This window comes from Periplaneta americana, chromosome 15 (genome assembly GCF_040183065.1).
Source record: "Periplaneta americana isolate PAMFEO1 chromosome 15, P.americana_PAMFEO1_priV1, whole genome shotgun sequence".
Taxonomy (NCBI): domain Eukaryota; kingdom Metazoa; phylum Arthropoda; class Insecta; order Blattodea; family Blattidae; genus Periplaneta; species Periplaneta americana.
In genome coordinates, this window is record NC_091131.1 from 174576296 (window position 1) to 174600154 (window position 23859).

General features: G+C 33.0%; 1 protein-coding gene across 10 annotated transcripts in view; it reads left to right on the top strand.

Moving 5' to 3' along the window:
* Positions 1-23859, top strand: part of LOC138715545 (uncharacterized protein CG3556-like) — a 142771-nt gene that overhangs the window by 89863 nt on the left and 29049 nt on the right. For all 10 annotated transcript variants that reach the window (XR_011336405.1, XR_011336408.1, XR_011336407.1 and 7 more), the window contains 3 exons: positions 4447-4607; positions 17724-17958; positions 21349-21598. Coding sequence is in view for 4 of the 10 variants with exons in the window: in XM_069848597.1 (XP_069704698.1) it covers positions 4447-4607; positions 17724-17894 (332 nt within the window). In the remaining 6 variants the exon portion in view is untranslated. The remainder of the gene's footprint in view (positions 1-4446; positions 4608-17723; positions 17959-21348; positions 21599-23859) is intronic.

Here is a 23859-nt window from a genome sequence, read left to right on the forward strand (position 1 = left end):
TACTTGTGGGAAATACATACCTGAAATTATGCCCCGTATTTTTTAAACACCCTGTATAAGTAAGGTACCTATTTAAGGCGGGTTGGGTGGTACCACAGCTCTCTCAGTGATCACATTGAGTTTCTACTACTCCATACTACAAAACTGAGGTAAACTAAAAGTGTTTCTTTTTAATTCTCTATACTGGCCGTACCAAAAGGAAGATTCATCAATTTCTGTGATGGGAAATTGATCTAATTCTAAAAAGGCAAAAGCCAAATCTGCAATTTTATTGCTGTCAGGTGGGCAAAAAATAGTTCCACCCAAGAAACTTCTCCAAATCCTGCTTCTACTAGTAATCTGTTTATGCAGACAGCAAGCAGTAAGAAGTTGGAACCTACTACAGAAAATGTTGAAGTACCGGTAGGCCTAAAGTATAATTCAGTGTCAGACAACGTGGACTATATCTTCAATCACTCATTCTCTCTGAATTCCCTATTTTCTAATGTGTTATGCAGTAACTGTGACAAACCAGGGAAAAGCATGGGTTTTGGACCAAAGTAATAGTGAAGTGTCAGAGTTGTGGTTGTGTGTTGTATCTCATTTATTCCAGTCCAAAAATAACTGAAAATAAACATAGGGGTAAACCATCGTTTGATGTCAATAGAAAAATTGTACAGACATTCACAACTTTTGGAAAGGGACAAGCTGCCATTGAACATTTTAGTTTAGGGATGAACATGAACACATTGTGCTCATATTATAGCCATTTATTGGTTATTTCTAAAGAAGCGGAAACATTTCAAGAGAATGTTTGTAATAGCGCTAGAGAAAAAGTAAAATGGGCACACTATAAATAAGACCCTGAAATTGTAGGAAAATAAATAATTTATATTGGTGTAACTTTTGAGAGTTGGATGAAGAGAGAGTTTACAAGTAATTATGGGATAGGCTGTGTTATAGATATTCTGACAGGCTTCGTAATAGATTTTGGGATTCTCTCCAAATAAGCTTACTGCCATACATGTTTTTTGACAGCAAAAAGTCTTGGCAGTGAGAGTCCAAAATACCATTTTTGGTATATTGGGCACAAATCAAAATGTGACAGGAATTATTTAGGATCACCTCCTGCATTGGAGGTTGAGGCTGGAGAGAGGCTCTGGAAAAGATCAGAGAAACTGAGTTTCCAATACACTACATTTTTGTCAAATGGTGACTCCAAGACTATCAACCATCTCCAGAAACTAAATGTATACAGTAATTCATATGCCATCATCAAAGAAGAGTGCCTGAACCGTGTTTCTAAGAGGTTAGGTTCAGGCATAAGAAGTGAAAGGGAGAAAAACCAAATTCCCATAAAGAAATGGTCAGTACTCCCCTTAATGACACTTGTGTGGCTAAAATACTACCTGTATACCAGAGATTGTCATCAGATATCATTTTAGCCAGATGTAAAGGAGAAATGACACAAAATGCAAATGAGAGTTTGCATAGTGTCATATGGACAAAGTGCCCAAAACAAAATTTTGTGTCCAAACAAAAGTTACATCTGGCAGTAATTGAAGCAGTTGCACAGTTCAACCAGGGGTCATACCAAACAGAACTCTCCAGGACACCAACACAACCTGTGTCAGAAATAAAAAAGAAAATTTGCAAACAATGAGACAGTTGCTGCCACAAACAAAGTGTTCGACATTATTTGGAGATGGAGAAACACAGAAGACAGTAGGAAAGGGTTGCCAGAATTCATAGGGATAGCATTTTGAAGCAGAAGGAAGGAAAAACTTATGGTTCTGGTGACTTCTGATTGGTGAGTGTCAATTATTAGCATGTAATATATACAATAAACTTTAAAACTAATTTTCCGTAACTTTCATTTCATCATTCTGGCATGTACTTTTTATAGTAAATATAATCCAATGTTCTTGAAATTTTTACAGTTGGTAGATACATTGCCCATAAACATGGCCTAGTATGGGTTTTGCCAAATTTTGATTTGGAACAATTTTATGATTTTTAAACAATTTTTATTTAATTTTAAATTACAAATTTAAAAATTAGGCCTAATTATATAGTTTTTAAAATAATAATAGTAAGACAAAATTAATGCTAGGCATTATTCTCCTGCCGTTTTTGTATAACATATTACAACTTTGTAAAATTAATTTAAATTTTTGACCCAAAAGTAACTTATGTGTTCAAATTTTTTTTTTTTTTTCAAAAAGTATGTATGCAATGAAATTGAAATCTTGTGCATATACTTACAATGCATAGCCAAACATACTGTGAATATTTGATTGAAATCGGAACAATAGGAAAAAAAGTTTCTTATAATGGCAGAGTGTCCCCTGAAGAAGGGTTATAATACTGATTTTAGATTATATGCAGCACACGTTTTCCGTTATTAACTTCACACTATAATCAAACAAGAAGTTAAGTTACATACCTAATGTCTTTGTTGTCTTGCTGACAGTTAAATTTTGTGTACCGATATTTTATATAATAAACCCAGACAATGTTGTATATGTTTTAACAGTGTGAAATCTTAGCCTCAACTCTACCACCCCTACTTGTCTGTTAAATTCCTCAGCGGAATGTTTGGAAAAAAGCGGAAGGCTATTCCACCAATTTAGCTGTTACCCCGTTATTCGTCAATTAAATATAACTTATGATAATTTTAGAGGTGTAACAATATTTTAGCACATGAAATCGCTCTAGTTCTCAATGAAATTATGTTCTATGGATTACAGGAAACTAATTAATTCCCATTGATTAAAGTTCACGTTAACACTTTGTTTGTTAAAAACATAAAATTACTTAGTCATACGTTAAAAAGTGTTAAAATTTTAAAAAAGGTATATTCCTTCGACAGACGGCCCGTTTCGACGTGATGTCACGTCTTCTTCAGTGTCTCCTGAACTACTGGTGATCTTGAATTCTGCGATGTGCATTTGTCGATTGTAGGGGTGCGGGTATGTTGCTTTATGGTGGGGGCTGGTTGTTTGTGTGTTATGACGTATCATATTAATTCCCAGTTCTGAAGAAATGACATATAAATAATTGATGGAACAGCCCCCATATGCTCAATGCTTTTTTCTTAACTGGAATCCTCTATACTCTCTGATACTTGCCACATGGGTAGGCTGTCCTATTTCTGGCTTAATTCGGATAAAGATTTCTATGGTAAGTACCGGTACATTAAATGTTATCGATCATCATGCAGCACATGATTTTGAGGCATTGCTGTTCTGTCTTCACCACTATCGCTGAGGAGATGATAGAATTGTTGACTTGTTTGGAATATCACGTACGGCAAACTCTATTCGAAATGTCTTTTGCTTTGTGATCGAGGAACTTGTAATACAGTACTGGTAGGTTTTATCCAAAACAACATGCTGCACAAAAGAGTACTGTATGTTTGCTAACTTCTCACTAAATACACTTCTCAACAGTAATGGAAGTCGGCAGTCGTATTATTTCTGTCATGACCATTTGTACTGATTCTCGTAGTCACTGTGATAATAAAATTCAATAAATTATTTAAAGATTACATTGAATTCCACAAGGAAGATATAACTAATCAAAATGGTAAAGGTTTATATGGATCATTCAGTACTTCCATGCAAGGCTTATACAGAAATACCAATCAATCAATTAATCAAAGGACATTATGGCGCATGTCGGCTCCATTTCGATTTCACAAAACGCTTCCACTCTGTTCTGTCTTTTGCTAGTTCCTCCCAGTTGGTACCGTAATTCCCATTTCCATACATTCCTTCTGAATTTCATCTTTCCATCTACTTTGAGGTCTTCCCAGTGGCCTTCAGCATAAAAATTTGCATTATGTAGTCTGTTAAGTGTTTCATGTTTTCTGTTATTAGAATTGTCTATCAAAACACAAAGATATTTGAACTGATTGACTATTTCAAAAGTATAATGTTTTATTTTAAAGCTATTGGAATCCTTTTTGTTCTAGTGATTACCATATAGGCTATTTTGTTTTACTCTCGTTAATATTTAATCCAATGTTTTGTGCTTTTTCCATTAATTCAATAAATAGCTGTCTTATTTGAAGCTCATTTCTTCCTATTAATAATAAATCATCAGCATAGCCTATGCAAAAATTTTTGTGGTGTCCACCCAGGTTTATTCCAGCTGGTATTAAGTCTGTCGTATTATCTTCTCTAATGCTATATTAAATAAGATTGGCAAGAGAGCGTCACCTTGTTTTAATCCTGTTTGATTTACGAATTCTTCTGATATAATTCCATTTGTTACTACTTTGCTTACCGTATCATCCATACATATCTTACATAATCTGATTAATTTCAAAGGTATTCAAAATTCGGCCATTATATTCCATAGACTATATACAGTCTGTACAGAAATATGGTATTTGTAATTCAATTTTAGATCAGATTTGAGATTTATTTGTTTCATTCTGATTGGTTGTGATGTGATTTACAGATACTCTGTCTATGGTATTGCTCGCTCTCAACTGCATTGTTCGTGACCACCAAAACCGAAATCTGGACCACTATGTAAAGAAGCCGAGTGTAGGTCTGGCAGAGCAGCAACATCCTGATGGCAGCTTTGGAAACCTCCACAGCACAGCTCTGGCAGTACAGGTACAAGATCTTATTCAAACATGCAAAGTGATGGTGGATTTTGAGAGATGTGCACAAGAAAATCTCATTTCCCTTGCACACAGGTTTACAAAGATGAGTTTTTGAAGTGGTTCGTCTACATAAAGAATTAATAATCAATCTGAAATGTAAATGATTCGTTCACTGTATCAAGTAATCACATATATCCTAATAAAATCGATTATTTTATGGCAGGTACGTGTATTTAACACTGACCATTGTATCGCCTTCACATATTGATATAAATGAGCCGTTCAGAGCAGAAGTGATGTAAGTCAAAAATGGGTAATGAGGGTTAAAGTAAACATTCTGTAAAATACAGAGCAAAGTAGCAATTAATATTCAGTTTATTTAAACTGTTATTTATTTATTTATTTATTTATTTAAATTCAAATATACAGAATAAAGAAATATAATTACAAAAACAAACAAAGATAAATACAAATAAAATAATACAAGCAATATAAAAAGAAGATACAGTAGTATTAACAAAATTTGAGACCGAATGAGCAGCGCTCGTGCTCGGTCGCAGTTCAGATATAATATTAAAATAAAAAATAATAATAATATAAATAAATAAATAAGTAAAATAAAATAGGAACTAAAATATAATTACAGCGGCAATGGAATTAAGTATATACTATAATATTAACACTAGAGAAGAATAATATCGCACGTGAAAAGTAGGATTAATATATATTTCAAAATTATAGAATACAAATATAATATAGGTTGATTAATTCATACACATAGGCTATAAATTTATTTAATCAAATTTAAGATATTAACACGTTTCTAATTTTCTTGTTATATGTTAGTGGGTTACATGTTAGAAGTTCTGGGTGTAATTTAGTTAAAGCATTGTACAACCGAGGGCCAAAATTTATGCTATGCTTTAGACCAGCAGATGTGAGACATTTAGGTTCTACTAATGTTGAATTAATATTTCGTCTTGTGTCATAATTGTGTGTCTGTACTACAAACTTATTACGATTTTTATGATAAAATTTTAACAGCGTATACTTATAAATTTGTTCAATATTAAATACATTAAATTCAGAATAAATTAATTTAGTTGGATAATCGAAACGTTTCTTCAAACAAATTTTAATTATTCGTTTTTGTAGTAAATTTAACGGACTAAGATTAATTTTTGTACTTCCACCCCAAACAATTATACCATATTGAATGATAGACTGAATAATGGCCAAATAAACATTTCGTAAAACTCTAATAGGTAAGTAGCAGCGAAGATTAACGAATTTATAAATTGTTTTACGAAGCCTCTTACAAACATAAGTAATGTGATGAGGCCATTTTAAATTCTGATCAATAATGATACCCAGATATTTTACATACGTGGCTTCTTTCAAAGGTGGACATTTACAACTTTTGGGATCTAAACAATTTTCACTGTGTATTATTAGTCGATATTTATCGCTAAATTTTAAATTTTGAACACTGGCAGCTGTTAACGAAAAAGGAACTAAAGTTGATTTAGATATATTTAAAGAAAGGAAGTTGGAATTAAGCCATTTTTTAACAATGTTAGCACCTACATTAGCATTTCTATATGCTTCCTGCCAAGAAAAACCACTGAAAATAACTACTGTATCATCCGCATATGAATATATAGATCCATTAAATGTTTCTAAATTTATATTTAGCAGATCATTAACATATATTAGAAATAAAATAGGTCCCAAAATTGTTCCTTGCGGTACACCTATATCAATATATTTGTATTCACTAAATTGATCTTCAATTTTGGTCATTTGCCTTCTGTTACTAAAATATGATTGGAATAATTTTAAAACTATACCTCTGACTCCAATAGTATGTAGTTTGTCCAAAAGTAAATTATGATTGATAGTGTCAAAAGCTTTCCGTAGATCCAAGAAAATACCCAAACATTTGTTTCCGATATCTAGTTCATTGATAATTTTTCCAGTAACATTAATAAGAGCATCATCAGTAGAAATATTATTGCGGAAACCAAACTGATTTTTAGAGAGGATTTTATGTTTTTCTAAATAATTTATTAATCTATTCTTTAAACATTTTTCAAGCAATTTGGAAAATGTTGGAAGTAAAGATATAGGTCTATAGTTATTTAAATTATTTTTATCTCCAGATTTGTATATTGGAATTACTATGGCACATTTCAAAACATCTGGGAATATACCTTGCACAAAACATAAGTTAAAAGTATGAACCATGGGTTTTAATATATATTTGATAATAATTTTGAAAGTATTATTCTTAATTCCATCTATACCAGGAGCAACATTATTTTTTAACTTTTTAACCAAAATAATAATTTCATCTTCAGTTACAGGGAAAAGAAACATGGAGGAAGCTAAATGTTCATCTTGTGTCTCATTTTGTAGAGAAGAGTTAAAATTTGACTTATTAATGTTAGAAGTAACTTTGTGTCCTATCTCTGAAAAATAATTATTAAATTCGTTTGCAATCTCTTTTCTGCAATTTAATATTTCACCCTTATCGTTTTTTAACTCCTTGATTGGCTGTTTATTTTGTACATTTACATCTGTAGCTTCATTTATAACTTGCCAGAATTTTTTAGGTTCATTTTTGTATCTATCAAATTTGGATTCATAATATTTAATTTTCGTTTTTCGAATGACAAGAGTTAACATATTTCTATATGCTCTGTAGTAATTTTGTAGTTGTACGTTACTTGGATTCTTTTTAACTTTTAAAGCAAGTTTGTCTCTTGTACGAATAGAATTAATAATGCCGGCCGTGATCCAGGGTTTTATTTTCTTGGATTTATTAGAAATTTTCTGATTACTTTTTATAATAGTATGTTTATCTATATACTTTATGATTAAATTGTAGAAAATTTGAAAACAGGCATTGGCATCATTACAATTATAGACCGACTCCCAGGTTTCTTTTAGAAAATCTGTAATCAAATCAGGATAATTAATTTTTTGCATATTTTGTGATGAGAGAGTAACAGACGGCCTGGAATTGTATTCATTGTTAGACATTTTTAATAAACTAAAAACAATATAGTGATCGGTAATAGCACTAGATAGAACGCCAGGTATGAAGCTATAATTATTTTGAGTTTTTAGAAATATATGGTCGATGCATGTGCCAGAAGTTATTGAAGGCCTAGTGATGGCATTTAAATAATTTACAAAACCATATTCATGGAGAACATTCATATATTTACTGCCAATTAAATCTATACTATTTTCTAATATGTCTATGTTTATGTCTCCAACAATAATATGGTTGCGACAACCTTCTAAATTGGATAAATACTGTTCTAAATTGTCTATGAAATCATTTTTATTGTTTTTAGGGGATCTATAAATGGCGGTGAAAAAAATTTCACTCTTATCAAGCTTAATCTTAAAATGAAGTGAATTACAGTGCTCAATTTCAGCTTCTATTACACTAATATCAATGCTATTTTTAAAGTATATTACTATTCCATCGCATTTATTGTATTTATTAACTTTTACCAATTTATTGTATCCATTAATATCATAGCCAAAATCGTGACATAACCAAGTTTCCGTTAAAATGATAATGTCAAAATCATGAGTGAAGCTTTGTAATAATGCACATAATTCCAGGAAATTTCTGTTTATGCTACGTATGTTTAAATGAATAAATTTGAAATCGTGAAACGAGTTACAAATGTAATTGTTGCAAGAGGTGATATCGTTAAAGACAGCTGTTTTTAAATCATTATTGTCACAGTATAAATTAAGTTGTTCTAAATGACCGTTTACTTCCATTATTGCAAGTAATATTACAAAGCATTACTACAATTAGCATGACAGTTTTTTTTTAAAATTATTTGTGAATTGTAATTATTATTGGGTACTGAATTCACAGTCTTTCTAAGTCAGAGACTGAATTTATTTTACTTACAGAACTACTTTCATTTTCACGTACAAAGATATTACAATCCTTGGTCCATACAAACTTGTATCCCTTCATCTTGGCGACGTCCCTGGTTTTACGCAGCAGATCTCTGGTAGCCACGGTCAAATGGTCTGCTGCAGTGAATCTCCCTAGTCCCGCATGGTTTGGAAGCCGTTGTAGAGGGATTCCCGGACCATCACCTTCCTTCTTCGACTCCACCTTGTAGCACTGAAGCCAGGCATCCCGGCTGCACCTTTTGGAGAATCGGATGACAATAGGTCTGACTTTCCCCGGTGATCCTGATGGTAATCTATGGGCCACGCTGACATCATTGACTAAATTTAAGGCTCCAATTGAATCAGAAATTTGGTTCACTACTTCGTACATTTTTTCAGATCTCGCTTCAGGAATTCCGAATATTATTACATTGTCTCTTCTTGAGTATTGTTGGATTTCTTTTATTTCGTAATACAAATTGTCGTTTTCATACTTGAGGTCTTTTATTTCTTTTTGTGCTGCCTTCAGTTCTTCTTGTGTTTGAGAGAGGTCTTGATAAAAAGAGTCGAATTTAGACGAAATGTAGTTTACTGACTTTTTAAGTTCCTCTACTTCTCCTTGTATAGATAGCTTGAAATTTTCAAACATGCTTCTTATTTCTGAAATAACTTGCCCGTTGCTGATTTCTTGTTCATTTATTACTATCCCATTTTCATTGTTTCTAATGGTATTGTCTGTTTCCTTCTCTTTCATCTTCTTTTCAACTTCCCCTTTCTCCGCCGTCTTCGTCGATTTATTCTTTCCCATTTTACGCCAACGGTTTTGTATAAGAGCTGCTCAACAATACGTCCTACTTCTTTGCTGTCTAAAACTGAACTGATAGTTAACTGTTAATAGTCAGTGAATAGCAAGAAGGACATATTAATTGCTACTTTGCTCTGTATTTTACAGAATTTTTACTTTAAACCTCATTACCAGGGAAAGGATTTATATGTAAATACATATTTACTTATAAAGCTAATATAATTTATATTTTGCATTATCTTTATGTTTCACAATGTGTAGGGTTGAAAAATCCTACTTTTATTTTCCATATTTTTCCATATTTTAGAGTTTAGTACATATTTTCGTTAATTTCCATATATTTTCCATATTTCATATAAAACAGCCCATATTATATTAGGTTTAACAATAAAACAAAACAAAATTCCATTAACTTTTAAAAATACATTTCAACAATAGAGATTTAAACACATGTTCAGTAATCCCTTTAACATCAGAGTTATTTGAAAATTAGCAGTCCTATCAACAATGGGAAAGTAAGTTACAAAACTGTATTAATTTAATTTAAAATTTTTAACAGACTTCAGTTGTGCAGCTCAACAGTTAAATGCCAGTCAGAGTACACATAGGTTCAGTTTTGTAAATCATACTATAAAGACGGTAAATATGCCAAAAGTACGTCATTCAGTCAATTTAAAATCAAAACTAACAAGTTACATTTCAGAATTTAAAGAAGATGGTTTATCAACTGACAATAAAATATTATTTTGTAATTTGTGTCAGTGTGCAGTATCATCTACACAAAAGTTCCTGGTGCAACAACACATTACAACTAGTAAACATCAGGCCAACAAACAACTAAATTCCAAGCAGAGACAATTGTTTTTAACACAACCAACAACATCGAATGTAAGATCTGAGTTTAACATCGACCTGTGCCGTTCTCTCATCTCTGCTGATATTCCTCTCTACAAACTAAAGAATAAGGTCTTCAGGGAATTCCTTGAAAAATATACTCAACATACAATCCCGGATGAGTCAACACTTAGGAAGACGTATGCTCCATCCATCTACGATGAGACAATACAGAAGATAAGAGATGAAATTAAAGATAGTTCAATTTGGGTTTCCATTGATGAGACTCCCGACAAAGAAGGTAGACTTGTTGGTAATGTAGTTATCGGTTTGTTAAGTGAACAATATTCTGAACGAATTCTTTTACATTGTGATGTTCTAGAAAAGTGCAATAACAAAACTATAGTTAAACTGTTCAACGAAGCTATGGGTATCCTGTGGCCAAAGGGTATTATGTACGATAATGTGTTATTCTTTATTAGCGATGCTGCCCCTTATATGGTCAAAGCTGGACAAGCATTATCTGTTGTATATCCTAAATTGACTCATTTTACTTGTGTGGCGCATGCATTTCATCGTGTGGCAGAAGTGGTCAGAGACAATTTCCCTAAAGTAGATTTGTTGATTTCATCAGTGAAAAAAGTATTTCTCAAAGCTCCCAGTAGAGTTAACGTGTTGAAAGAAATGTACCCTGAAATTCCATTGCCACCAAAGCCAATTTTAACTAGATGGGGTACATGGCTAGAAGCAGTTGAATATTATGCCGAACATATAGACTCTATTAACAATGTTCTCCTTGCATTGGACTCTGAAGATGCAGTCTCAATTGATACTGCGAAAACAGTTACCTGTGACATAAGTGTGAAGAATGACTTAGCTCACATTCAGCATACATTTTCATGCATCATAAAAACGCTCAAAAGTCTCCAAAATAGGCACCTTTCACTATCTGAAAGTTTTGAAATTATAAATAGTACTGTGGAACAACTGAATCGTGGTAGAGGTAAAGTTGCAGATGCAGTAAGAGCTAAGGTGGACACTGTACTTTCAAAAAACCCTGGATATGAAGAACTACAAAAGGTTGTTGCTGTGATGAGTGGTGAATCAACAGTGAAGATTAACTTGGACTTATCCCCAGCAGACATTGTGAAATTGAATTATGTACCAGTTACTTCTTGTGACGTCGAACGCTCTTTTAGTCAGTATAAATCTATCCTCAGAGACAATAGAAGAAGATTCACTTTTCAGCACTTGAAAGAAATGTTTGTAACCTATTGTTATGGTAACAGACAATAAAAATTGTGTTTTGTTGAAACTACATTGGAAGATAAGGTACGTCCATTATATTTTTTGTTTAGTTTGATTAAAATGTACCAATATTTAACGTACATAGTCATTTTTTTATAATTTTAAGTCCATATTTAATTCCATATTTTGGTAAAAATCCATATTTAATTCCATATTTTGGTAAAAATAACTACATATATATTTACATATTTCATATATTTTTAGTCCATATAAATCCGTTCCCTGCTCATTACCTATTCCTGACTTACACCACTTTTGCTCTGAACGGCTCAAATCTACTTGCTAAGTAATTATTTTAAAATAATAGAGCTGTGATAATTATAAATAAAAGCATATCTGATGATTTAGTGGTTACAATGCTTGCATTTCAACTCAATCCTGGAATAGGATGATTGATTTTTGGACGGAAAGATTTTTTTTTTTTTTTTTCATTTTCATTTCATTTATTATATTCCATAAATCTTACATTAGCAACGAAGTTTTAAGATGTGGAACAAGTCAAAATTTTACAATATTACAATTACAATTTTTACAATTTTTACAGTTTTACAATTTTGCAATTTTCTACAATATTTTGGCGAGATGTAGTGAGATGAGGTGAGGCCCGAGAATTTGCCAAAAGATTACTTGGCATTTGCCTTATGGTTGGGGAAAACCTCAGAAAAACCCCCAACCAGGTAATCAGACCAAAGGGAGTTAAATGAACTGAGGCCGAGGACTTGCTGTAGACCATCTGGCATCAGTCCCACTACTGGGGAAAACCTCGGAAGAAACCGACTTTCGTTGAACGAGAGAATAAATCTGTGGGCCTCATTTATATGATTAGTTGTATGAAAATGGTATTTTCCTTTGATATTGAAGACAGAATTCTATATTGGTAATATATAAAGTGTCTCAAAAACAGACCGTCGAAGTTATTGAAGGGTTTTTTTTTTTTTTGGAAAAAAAATAACCAGAGTACAAAAACTTAAATTTTGAGGAGAAACAAAAAACTATCTGGGATGGGTGTTGTTGACACTTCAAGTATGAAATTCATCATGTCATTTCTTAAGGTGTTGTAGAAACTTCGGAAAACTGAAGTACATTTATAACTTAAATTGCCTCATAGAAATACATGTGTAAATGTAGGTAACTGTGGACAATGATTGTTTTAAGAAAAAATTCTCTGTTATGGCTGAAATGTGCCTCTCCTTTAATCTCCATTTTCTTTATTATATCCTATTTATTCTCCTTTTGTTGCTTATGTTTCTTCCATGGGGTTACTTCTGCGCCTAAAGATGAGTCCATACCTAATAGAACAATTCGCGTGTTAAAGTACTTTTCTTTGAGGTGGCTTTTGCTGTGTACATAAGCAGTACTGCCAATCTAGTACAGTTTAAAATTGTATCCATAAATGTTTGAAGATGATAGGAATGGGATATTTGTAAATGCTACCATCGTCCTGGTCAATGGCTGTGTTCACAAAAAGTGTCTGGACTATGGTTGTTTTATGAAAACCACTGAAAATTTCCACTCCTATAACATAAGACTATGTTTTTTTTTTTTTTTTTTACTAACAAATAATTCAGGATAACAGGTGGTTGTGAAACTTGAATACTCACTTTGAGAGAGGAACAGAGGTTAAAGGTGTTTGAGAATAAGGTGCTTAGGAAAATATATGTGGGCCAAGAGAGATGAAGTTACAGGAGAATGGAGAAAGTTACACAAAACAGAATTGCACGCATTGTATTCTTCACCTGACATAATTAGGAACATTGAATCCCTACGTTTGAGATGGGCAGGGCATGTAGCATGTATGGACGAATCAAGAACTGCATATAGAGTGTTAGTTGGGAGGCCGGTGGGAAAAAGATCTTTGGGGAGACCGAGACATAAGTAGGAGAATAATATTAAAATGGATTTGAGGGAGGTGGGATATGATGATAGAGAATGGATTAATCTTACTCAGGATAGGGACCGATGGTGGGCTTATGTGAGGGCGGCAATGAACCTCTGGGTTCCTTAAAAGCCATAAGTAACAAATAATTCAGTAGATGGTCGCTACAATATCCTCACCACATGCTTATTATTATCTTAAATTTGCATTTTTTTTAACTATGGTTCTCTTTTAAAAACCGTTGAATTGTAATAGTAGCCACAGGGTTAAGAAATATGCCAGTGAAAATGCCACATCCTTATTTCAAATATTTTTCAAGATTTCGTTCTCTGAATTTGTTAAACCCTGGTCCCAATAATGAAAGTTAAACAGTGTTTGAAAGACCGAAAGAAGGGCAGAGAGTATGTGTTATTTGTAGAAAAGACATTCCCTATGTTTTGTTTATTTTCACTCAAATGATTTTCACTTTTTTAATAAGTAAAATTATGCGAACTCAACCTAACTCAAGAGTGATTAAACAGATATGGAGAGCTGTTCTCTGATTACGCAGCAAGTCAGAAGTTTAACAGTTCGGAGCTTGATATAATGTATGTATGACGTACACCAACACACTACCTAATCACAAATTATGTTTAATATCTCAAGAATTACTTGAGTTCGAAGATTGAAATCTTCCGCTTTTGTGTGCTTTTCTTTTTTAAATTGAACATTCCAGAAATGTTGTCGGTTTATTTTTTAGACACCCTGTATATGATCATGGTAACTTTATAAGAAAATAGTGGGAACATGATTCATAATCTGACTGAGCTACTGCACTCCATGTGTGTTGTTCTTTACAGGTTTGATGTTAAGTTCCATCATGATGTGCTCATTTCTTCTGTGATCAAATTTGGTGTGGCCTGCAATCTTTCTTATGAAACTCATTCCACAAGCTGTCATTCTGCTTATATCCTATCTTTTTAAGTCTAAGCTTCTCTTACATACTTACATAAGCCTATCAGAGGACAGATCTCGCGAGAGGCTTAGGCGAGTGTATTAATTTTTGGCCTCTGAAGGCTTCAATAGGCCTACATTGTAGATAATACCCATTGTTTTTGTGTTTTTTTTTAATATCATCTCCATCTTTAATGGCTAGATTATATCCCAAATGATTAAATTCATTCACCCTCTCCAGAATTTTTTGTCTGGATAAAAAATTTCACTTCGGATGGGTTATTTACTACAGAATGCCATGATTTTTGTTTTTAAGATTAAATTTTCATATTTTATTAATTACTCATTTTATGAAGATTATAAATTGAGCTTGGTAAGTCATCTTCTGAAGGTACCAATAACGCTAGATAATTCTCAAAAAGTAAAACATCAATTGTAATATTTTTGTTTATTCGTATACTGCCATAAGGTGTTTATTTCCATTTATTGATGAGTGCATATATTCATAATAAGTAAGATAGGTGATGAGCCACATCCATATCTTGATTGGTCTCCAGTCTGTTAAAATATCTTCAATTTTGATTCATATTTTGGTGGATTTGTTAGAATTTAAGAAATAAATTTAATGTTAATATACGGTACGGTATTTCAGCTGAAGAAATTAGTTTTCTCTAGGCTAATACAGAGTCTCTAGATAGACGTTTATCCGTCAGTGTGCATTCGCATGTGTTGCTGGCAGAGTCGGATATTCATATTCCCCTGAGTCAAGCACATAGATTGCTCATGCAAATTACAAACTACAATAACCACCTACCTTTGTCATAGAAGATGTTTGAAATGATCCGCCACACATCTTTCACATCTTTTAAGAAAATTTGCATTAACACGCATTAGTTCTTCTTCTGAAATGCTGAAATCTCCCTTATATTGTCGCTCAGTTGTTCCAACATATGAGGGTTATTACAATATACTTTATTTTTTAAGTTCCCCATAAATAGAAATCACATACAGTAAGATCTAGGGATCGTGCTTGCCATGTTCCCTCATTGATGGCCATATCTTCAAATATTTTCTTAAGTAATGCTAACAAGAGATCAGCTGTATGTGCCGTAGAGCAGGTTTCTTGAAAAAATACCTGTGTACAATCAATGTCAGTTAATTCATCTAAGAATGGTGTGATTATATTATCCCTGTACTTCTATGCATTCACGGTATTTTTTTTAAATACAGGCTCTTTAAGTCTGTAAGCATTCACTGTGCACCATACACCAAATTTTTGGTCATGCTATGGCATTTCTCTACAAGATCGGGTTTTTCTGCACTGTAGAATCTGTTGTTCTGTGTTGCTACATGACCATGTAAATAAAACCATGCTTCATCCAGAAAAAAATTAAATGTGGATCAATAGAGCCATTGTTAACACTATACAACACTCAATTGCATGTGTACCTCGTTTTTTACTATGACAACGTTATTTAGTTCTTTTTAACATTCTGGTTATTGTATTATTTGTGTTTTATGTTTTGTGAACAATCTTAGATAAGGGCGGAAATAGCCATAGTTGCTGACGCGCCCTTCTTAAACCCCACTAACCACTAACCCAATTGCAGAAATTTACTCTACTCACATGATCACATGGCTGCATTTCCTGAACAAATAAGGTACATTGCTATTTTTTATTAGGCACATTAATTTCGAGATCTTACAGTGGATATTCTTGCAATACCGTATACATTTTCTATTTATGGAAGAATTTAAAAAAAAAAAAAGGTAAACTGTATTGGATTAACTCACATATGTTGGAAGAACTGAAAGACAATATAAGAAGGGAAATTGCAGCAAGAAGAAGAGATAATGCGTGTTGATACAAATTTTCTTAAAAGATATGAAAGATGTGTGGCAGCACAATGAAATTATTTCCAACTTCTTCTATGACAAAGGTAGGTGGTTACTATAATTTGTATGATAAATCCATGCACTTGACTTCAGGGGCTTCGAATACCCGACTCTGCCAGCAAACAGTGTGCTTCATGAACTTCTATTTGAAGGCTCTGTAATATTTTCAGTGATAAGACATATACCAAAGTTATACAGATGTAAATGCATTTCGAGGTATTTCAGAGTTGTTCTTTAGTCAACTGTCCGAAGACAGGTCTGAACCTTACAAGTGATACAAGAAGGCACCATTTATGAGGCAATTAGGCCTAGGCCAGGAAATAATGAAGTAGGATGGCCAGTTTCTTTCTGCCCCCATTATATACATCACCGATTAGCTACATATTACACTAATCAAACTTTAGATGCATACAAATTACAAATAATTGTTCTTTCTCCGACATATTGTCAAGTGAGTTATACTGCCTGATAATAGATGTACATATCAGACAGAACCTCAGAAGATTATTTCAGAGTAATAGAGTAAATTTTTATTTTGCCTAGTTTGTCCATTTAAATTTAAAAACCATGTTGGGTCCAATAAGCCATACAAGTTATCAAAGATTTATTGTTAAAGCCGTCAAACATGGGAGGGGTGATGTAAATAACTGTATATTTGTGTTTATCACTATGTAATTTGATAAGTTTGACAGGATATTTTCACTAATCAACACTCAACGGTCAGATGAAAGGTACAGACTATCAGTAGAAGCGGTGGAAGGTATTGTAACAGTACAATCTAATTTGAAGCATTTTACATGTAAAGAATTTCACACCTGTTTATTGAAATACCCAAAGTTACTGAAAAACATTTCCTTTTCACAAAATACTAAAAAAAGCAGGATATATCTGGCAAAATCCGGACGTCTGGTCACCCTATACTGGAACATTTCGGAGTATATGAGTGTAGATATTAACAATAAAAGATTGTGTGGGGTCAGAAAAGACCCCAGGTAAATGTCGAGAGTTAATTGCCTCTTTGCCTGCCTATTGAGCCTATTTATTTTTTAATTGTCCTTTATGCTTGCTTACTTTAAGTATTATAAATGCGTATACATTCGGGCTCTAGTAATAACATTTCATCATACCAGATTTTAGGCTTTCGGAGTTCATTCATCCAGTAAATCATGCACAATTATATAGCACAAATCAAAACAAATACATAAATAAAAATAATATATAAATATACTAAAAGAAATATAAAAATAGGTACATTAAAACACACACAAATGAACAATATGTGATAAGGTCTTACAAAAAATTTTCTTTCTTTCAATAGAAATAGGCCTATCTATATTGATTTTCGATTTTTCCGACATTTCAGGAATAGGGTCTACTTGTAGGCTTTGTTCGTTGCATATATCACTCAATACATGGAAGAGTTTCCTACCCTGTCATTAGTTCTTGACTATCCCCAACAATTTGATATTACTGTATAGTAACAACATCAAATTGTCACATTCCTCTGTGTAGCTGACAGAAAAACTATTTTTACATTATAGGCTTTAGAGGCTGTAGATAGTGAACTTGCTGGCAATGGTGGCAACATTGGCCCAGTGCACTGGAACCACAGCAGTGCTATAAACTACCTGGTATCACGTCAAGCTCCTGATGGTTCGTTTGGAGACGTCTTTACAACCACTGAAGTTGTGCTTGGCTTGGGACCACGATGACTCAGCTCTGTTAAAGACCTCAATTGTGGTAGTGGTAATTCTGCAGGAACTTTCACCGCTAGTGGTAAGTGTAACATTTAATGAACAGTCAAGTGTCTACAAGCACAAGAAAAATGAAAGGATTCAAGAAATATAGAATCAAATAGATCAACCACAAATGGGTACTGGTATGAATTCGATAAAATTATATTCATATAAAATAGGCTAGGCCTAGGTACTAACTTGTTTCTCTAACACTGCTAATGTTATGATAATCAACACAGTTGATCTTTGACATGACGAACATAAAGTAGTCTACAGCATTGCTAAGTTCATCCTGTGAACAATAGTAAATATACATCTTGATTACACAACTTTTAACACTGTATCACTTCGGAATATGTATGATAAGACAAGAAAGTCTGATAACACAAGAAAGTTTTATCATACATATTCCAAAATAGTAAATAGTTCAGGAATTTCAATCCCTGTTTTAATGTCTTAATTAATATTATTTTATATCAACCATTAAGCGAGAAGCTCTACATTACGGTTTCCCCTATATGGGATTTTTTTTTTTTTATGTATCAAACATATACCCCCTAATTTTGTTTTATCATAGTTCGTCTTATGTAAAATTTTTACTTAATTGCATGGCTTTAACCCATGCCGACTTTGCTTTCAAATTTCAACTTCATTTAAATTTATTGATGATTAATGAACAAATCAATTTCGCAAGTTTTCTTTATTTTTCTTCCGACAACCATGATCTTCGTCTTGTTTGCATTTATCTTCATCCCATACTGTTCACAGTTGTCATTTAGCTCCAGTAGCATATCCCTTAGTATCGTCTCCTCTTCTACTAACAACGACATACTATCAGCAAATTTTATGCATTTTATTCTTCTTTCTCTTACTATCACCCCTCCCATGTTCTGAAAACAGCTCTTTACCAAATTCTCCAAGTAGATGTTGAACAGATAGGTGATAAAGGGCATCCTTGTCATACTCCTCTCCCTATTTCACTTTCTTCAGACATTTCTTCTCCTATCCTGACTTTGACTTGTTGTTTCATATACAGTAATTATGTTGTTGTTGTTTTCTAATGCTAGGCATTTGATAATAAAGTCATTTCACCTCTTCCACTCCAATATTTTTTCAAAGATATTGTCATGGTCAGCCACTGAAGCACAGATTTTGAGGTGTTCCGAACCCACTTCTTGATTTGAATTGCACAATGGGAAATTAGGAGACAGACATATTCCAATTCTATGCAGGTGTTTGGCCAAACAGTCATCGCCTGTTGCCAATCTAAATGCAGCTACAGATGATTTGCGTGGTAAATCGGAAATTAACTGTGGGTTATGATGCAGAGAGTTCCATTTTTTTTCCTTGAGATTGTGATATCAAATTTTGTTTGTTGAAGTCTAAGTGTGTAGATTTAATAAATCTCTTCACAGAGTAATACGTAGATTTAGTAACAGGTCTGTAAGTAGCAGTGCTGCCCTTCTTTGCTAAAGCATCCGCATTCTCGTTTCCCAGGATTCCACAATGGGATGGTATCCATTGGAATACAATTTTTTTATTGAGTGATATTAATTGAGAGAGCATTTTAGTTATTTCTGCTGTTTGAGATGAAGGTGTGTGTTTAGAGACTATTGTTAGAATAGCTGCTTTGGAATCTGACAATATTACTCCATTTTTAAATTTATTCATGTGGCATAGAAGATTCCTAAGACTTTCACTTATTGCAATGATTTCTCCATCAAAACTTGTTGTTCCATATCCAAGAGATCTATAAAGTGAGAAGAGACAGCACGTAACACCTGCACCTGCACCTTGTAAGTTTTCTTTTAAATTCAGGATGTTGATTTTCTGTTTTAATTCTTGAACCATGAATATGAAACCTTTTTGAGTTTTTAATCTACAGAGAGGGCTGTATGAATGCCAATTGTATCCTGGTAATCTGATAAGTTTTTCATTTTGAATCAGTGCTTTTTCTTCTATTGTTATTTTGATGCTGTTAATGCTAGTGAAGAATCTTATAGAATCTATTGGAGTTGTTTTGATTCCACCAGTAATGAGCCTGAGAGCTGGTTTTGAACACGTTCTATTTCGTTTATGAAAGGTGAAGTAATTAAAATTTCTTGGCAGTATGTCAGCACTGGCTGTATAAACATTTTGTATGTAGTGTTCAAAGTATTTCTAGAGCATCCCCATTTCTTTCCTGCTAGTCTTTTCAGAAGGGAGAATCTTTTTTGAGCTTTTTCAGAAATATATTTCAAATGGTTGCTCCATGTTAAATTACTGTCGAAATAGACTGGAACAGAATAAAACAGATTGCAATGAAAGGGAAGGAAAAAAAATTGAAATTATTTTAAGTAGTAGTAGTAGTAGTGGTAGTAATAGAATGCTAGTAAAAATCATCAGTAATAATGAATTTGGAGGAGAAATGTGTGTAATCATTATATTTTACTATAATAATAATAATAATAATAATAATAATAATAATAATAATAATAATAATAATAATAATAATAATAATAATCCATGGTGCTACAGCCCGTGAAGGGCCTAGACTGACCAGCTGGCTGCTGGCCTTACCCCCACATGCCGAAGCAGAGGTGGACGATCATCCAACCAGAATAGAGGTATCGTGTGGTTAGCACGATGATCCCCCCCCCCCAGCTGTTATAGCTGGTATTTGCAACCCCATTTCGCTACCTATCGTAACTCCCCAAGTGCATCATGATGTTATATTTTACTATACTCTGTTGTATAGCTTAGACAGTGGCAATTAACTCTAGAAACACGATTTGTCTTTTGTTCCAAGGACAAAATGATATGTCAAAAATGACTTTAAAGATATGCATATCATTTTATTCATTATTTTCACTATAAAATTATAAGCTTCATTTGTTCTGAGACTTTCCCTAGTCCTGTCAGAAAATTTTCATCTAGGAATTAGAATATTTTTCATATATTAATAGTTCCGCCAACACAAAATTGTGGTCGTCTTCGGAGTGGTATTTATTTATTATGCTGTACTTTATTAATTTCTCTTCCTTTATTAGTTTGCATATGTTATGTTTATAATTCTTTAGGTAGATTATATGAATTATATGTAACGTAGAAACAAAACTGTACAATTTCATATTGAAGGTATACCGATAAGCTATCACAATTTGACTATAATTATGTGTACGCACAAAAACACTGATTATTTAAGATCACGACACATGCACCTAGAGGCTTGGTTAACAATTAGCATTATATACATACATCTGAAGATGGTACATAAGTACCGAAAACGTTAATGAAAATATGATTTATTAGTTTCTCCAATTAATTGTATGATAAGCAAAGGCGGAACATACACACATAATTATAGTCAAAAACTGTACAAATAATCAAAATGTTTAATTCATGGAAAATCAAAACAACACTCATATTTGATAAATCTTTGCTCTTCCAGTAGCTAAACTCCAGCCGTCTACAGCAACAACACTTCCTCCTACTGCTGTGGCAAATGCGGATTCAAATTTGACAGTGGAAGGCACGACTCCTCGACAAAATCCTAAAGGAGATGACCTTGCAACTGTGACATATACATTATGGGTTGGAACAAACGTGACAGAGAATTTCACCATCAGTGTGACAGCTGAGAAGAATTCGACTTTTTGTCACATAATGCAAATAGCTGCAGAACAAGATTCCCACTATGTGTGAGTATCATTTGTTACCGCTACTGAAACATAGATACCCACATTCTGATGCCTCCAGATATGGACTGTATAGACCCTCCTGAATTCCGATATTCTCAAACACATTAATTTTGATAATTATTCACTTCATTTAAATATCGAAGTACCTAGTGGGGGACCAAATTCACATCGATAAAAAAGATGGCACAAAGGTTCGAAATAATCACATCAATCAAACTCCTGTATCTCCTCATGAGGAGCATAGGGCATTCACAAAGTGCCTCCATCGGACCCTATTTGTAGCCAACTTCTTCACTTCGCTCCATGTTTTTACCCTCCCCAGCAATTTCCTCAAAAACTCTTCTCTTCCATGTATTTTTTGGCCTTTCTCTTGTTCTACTACCCTGGGGGTTCCAATCCAAAGATATTCTTTCTACTGCTCCATCTTCTTTCCTGATTGTGTGCCCTATCCAATTCCACTTTCGTCTTTTGATTTCTATTGTGATTTCTTTCTGATTTGTTATCTTCCATAGTGCTGAGTTTGTGATTATATCTGGCCATCTAATTTTTAAGATTCTTCGTAAACATCTATTAACAAATGTTTGCAGTTTATTTTCTATAATTTTACTTGTTTTCCATGTCTCACAGCCATATACTGTGAAAGATTTTAATTTTTGTAGATCTAGATATAATATAAGATTTCCATATTGGGTACAACTGGACAAATGCACTATTTGCATTTTTTATTCGGTTCTTTACATCCTCAAAGGCTCCACCATCCTTGTCAATTATACTACCCAAATATTTAAATTCTTGAACAGTATCAATGTTATTATTATTTGTTATAAATTTATCTGTCTTTTTTACTATTTAATCTCAAAGGTTCGAAAAGGAGGACATTATTTGAAAAAAAGAGGACAGAAAATATGTATTTAGACTTACGCTTATTATACTTATTATGTCAGTATCTATTTTATTACAAAATATTTACAGTACAGATTTAGGCTTATATCATACTTAGAAGTATATTAATATCTATTTCATTACAAAATAATTATGAAAAAACTTAATAATAATGTTTTTACAGTTAGCTACATATGAAAGTCAACGGAACTATAATTGAATAGCTTATTTTGGAAACATAACATGTGACATTTTCGCGTATCGGTATGTTACTTTTTTTAACCAGAGTGCTCTAAGAGACTTATGACAAAACTTGATAATATAAAATGATTTTACACTTAACTACATCAATGACGTTATAGTTACCTACCTAGACGCACAGCGAACGCTGCTGTGCTGTACAAAATTGAAACCCTTCGCGCATAGACATCATTGTGGCAAGTGTGGCATTTAACAGATGATAGTAATAGTGACTGCGAGTATATCCAGTGTGCATTTGATGAATCTATCATAATGATGAATTTTTGTAAGGCTTATAACTGCACAAATCGCTTCAGGAAAGACTACAGCATCACTTTTCTTGCGTAAATAACGATATTTAAATGCATCTAATAGTTTAAGGTGCAATTAATGCAATCAATAAACAGCACTTCTATGTAGATTGAATTATTCTATTAGCTTACTCTAAAACTATTTCGGCAAACATATTGTGCTATTTTTTTAATATGATACAAACATTATTATAAAATGTGTTATTTCTAGCTTTCCCCCTAAAAAAAAAAGCAGAACTACTGTTGCGATTGGTTATCTGCCATTAGAAGAGATAATTTTATTCGAACAAATTATCACAACATAAATTGTATTTTGAACATTTCACAGAAGATTGCTTCCGTAAATCTGGCTTGTAAAAGAAAATGTGACAGATTGTTTAGTAAACTGTCCGAAGACAGGTCGTGATACCAAGACGGCTCCACTTATAAGGTAACTAGATCAGGACATCATGGGGTGGGTGGCCAGTTCATTTTCCCCTCCATTGCATACATCGCCGACTAGCTACATATTACACTAGTCAGACTTCAGATGCATACAAACAATTGTTCTTCCTCTGACACATATCGTCAAGTGAGATGTACTGCCTGATAATACTGTAGATGTAGGCCTACATATCAGCCAGAACCTCAATCAGAGGATGTGACAGAAATGCAACTATAATAATATGAAACTTAAGAAGCTTGACTAAAAAACTGAAGGAAAAACAACCTGATTAACGAAAATTTTTATGACATTGTAAACAGTAATTTTTTTCAGATCTGACGCTTGATTTAATAAAGAGAGCTACAATACCCCATATTAATAATAATAATAATAATAATAATAAT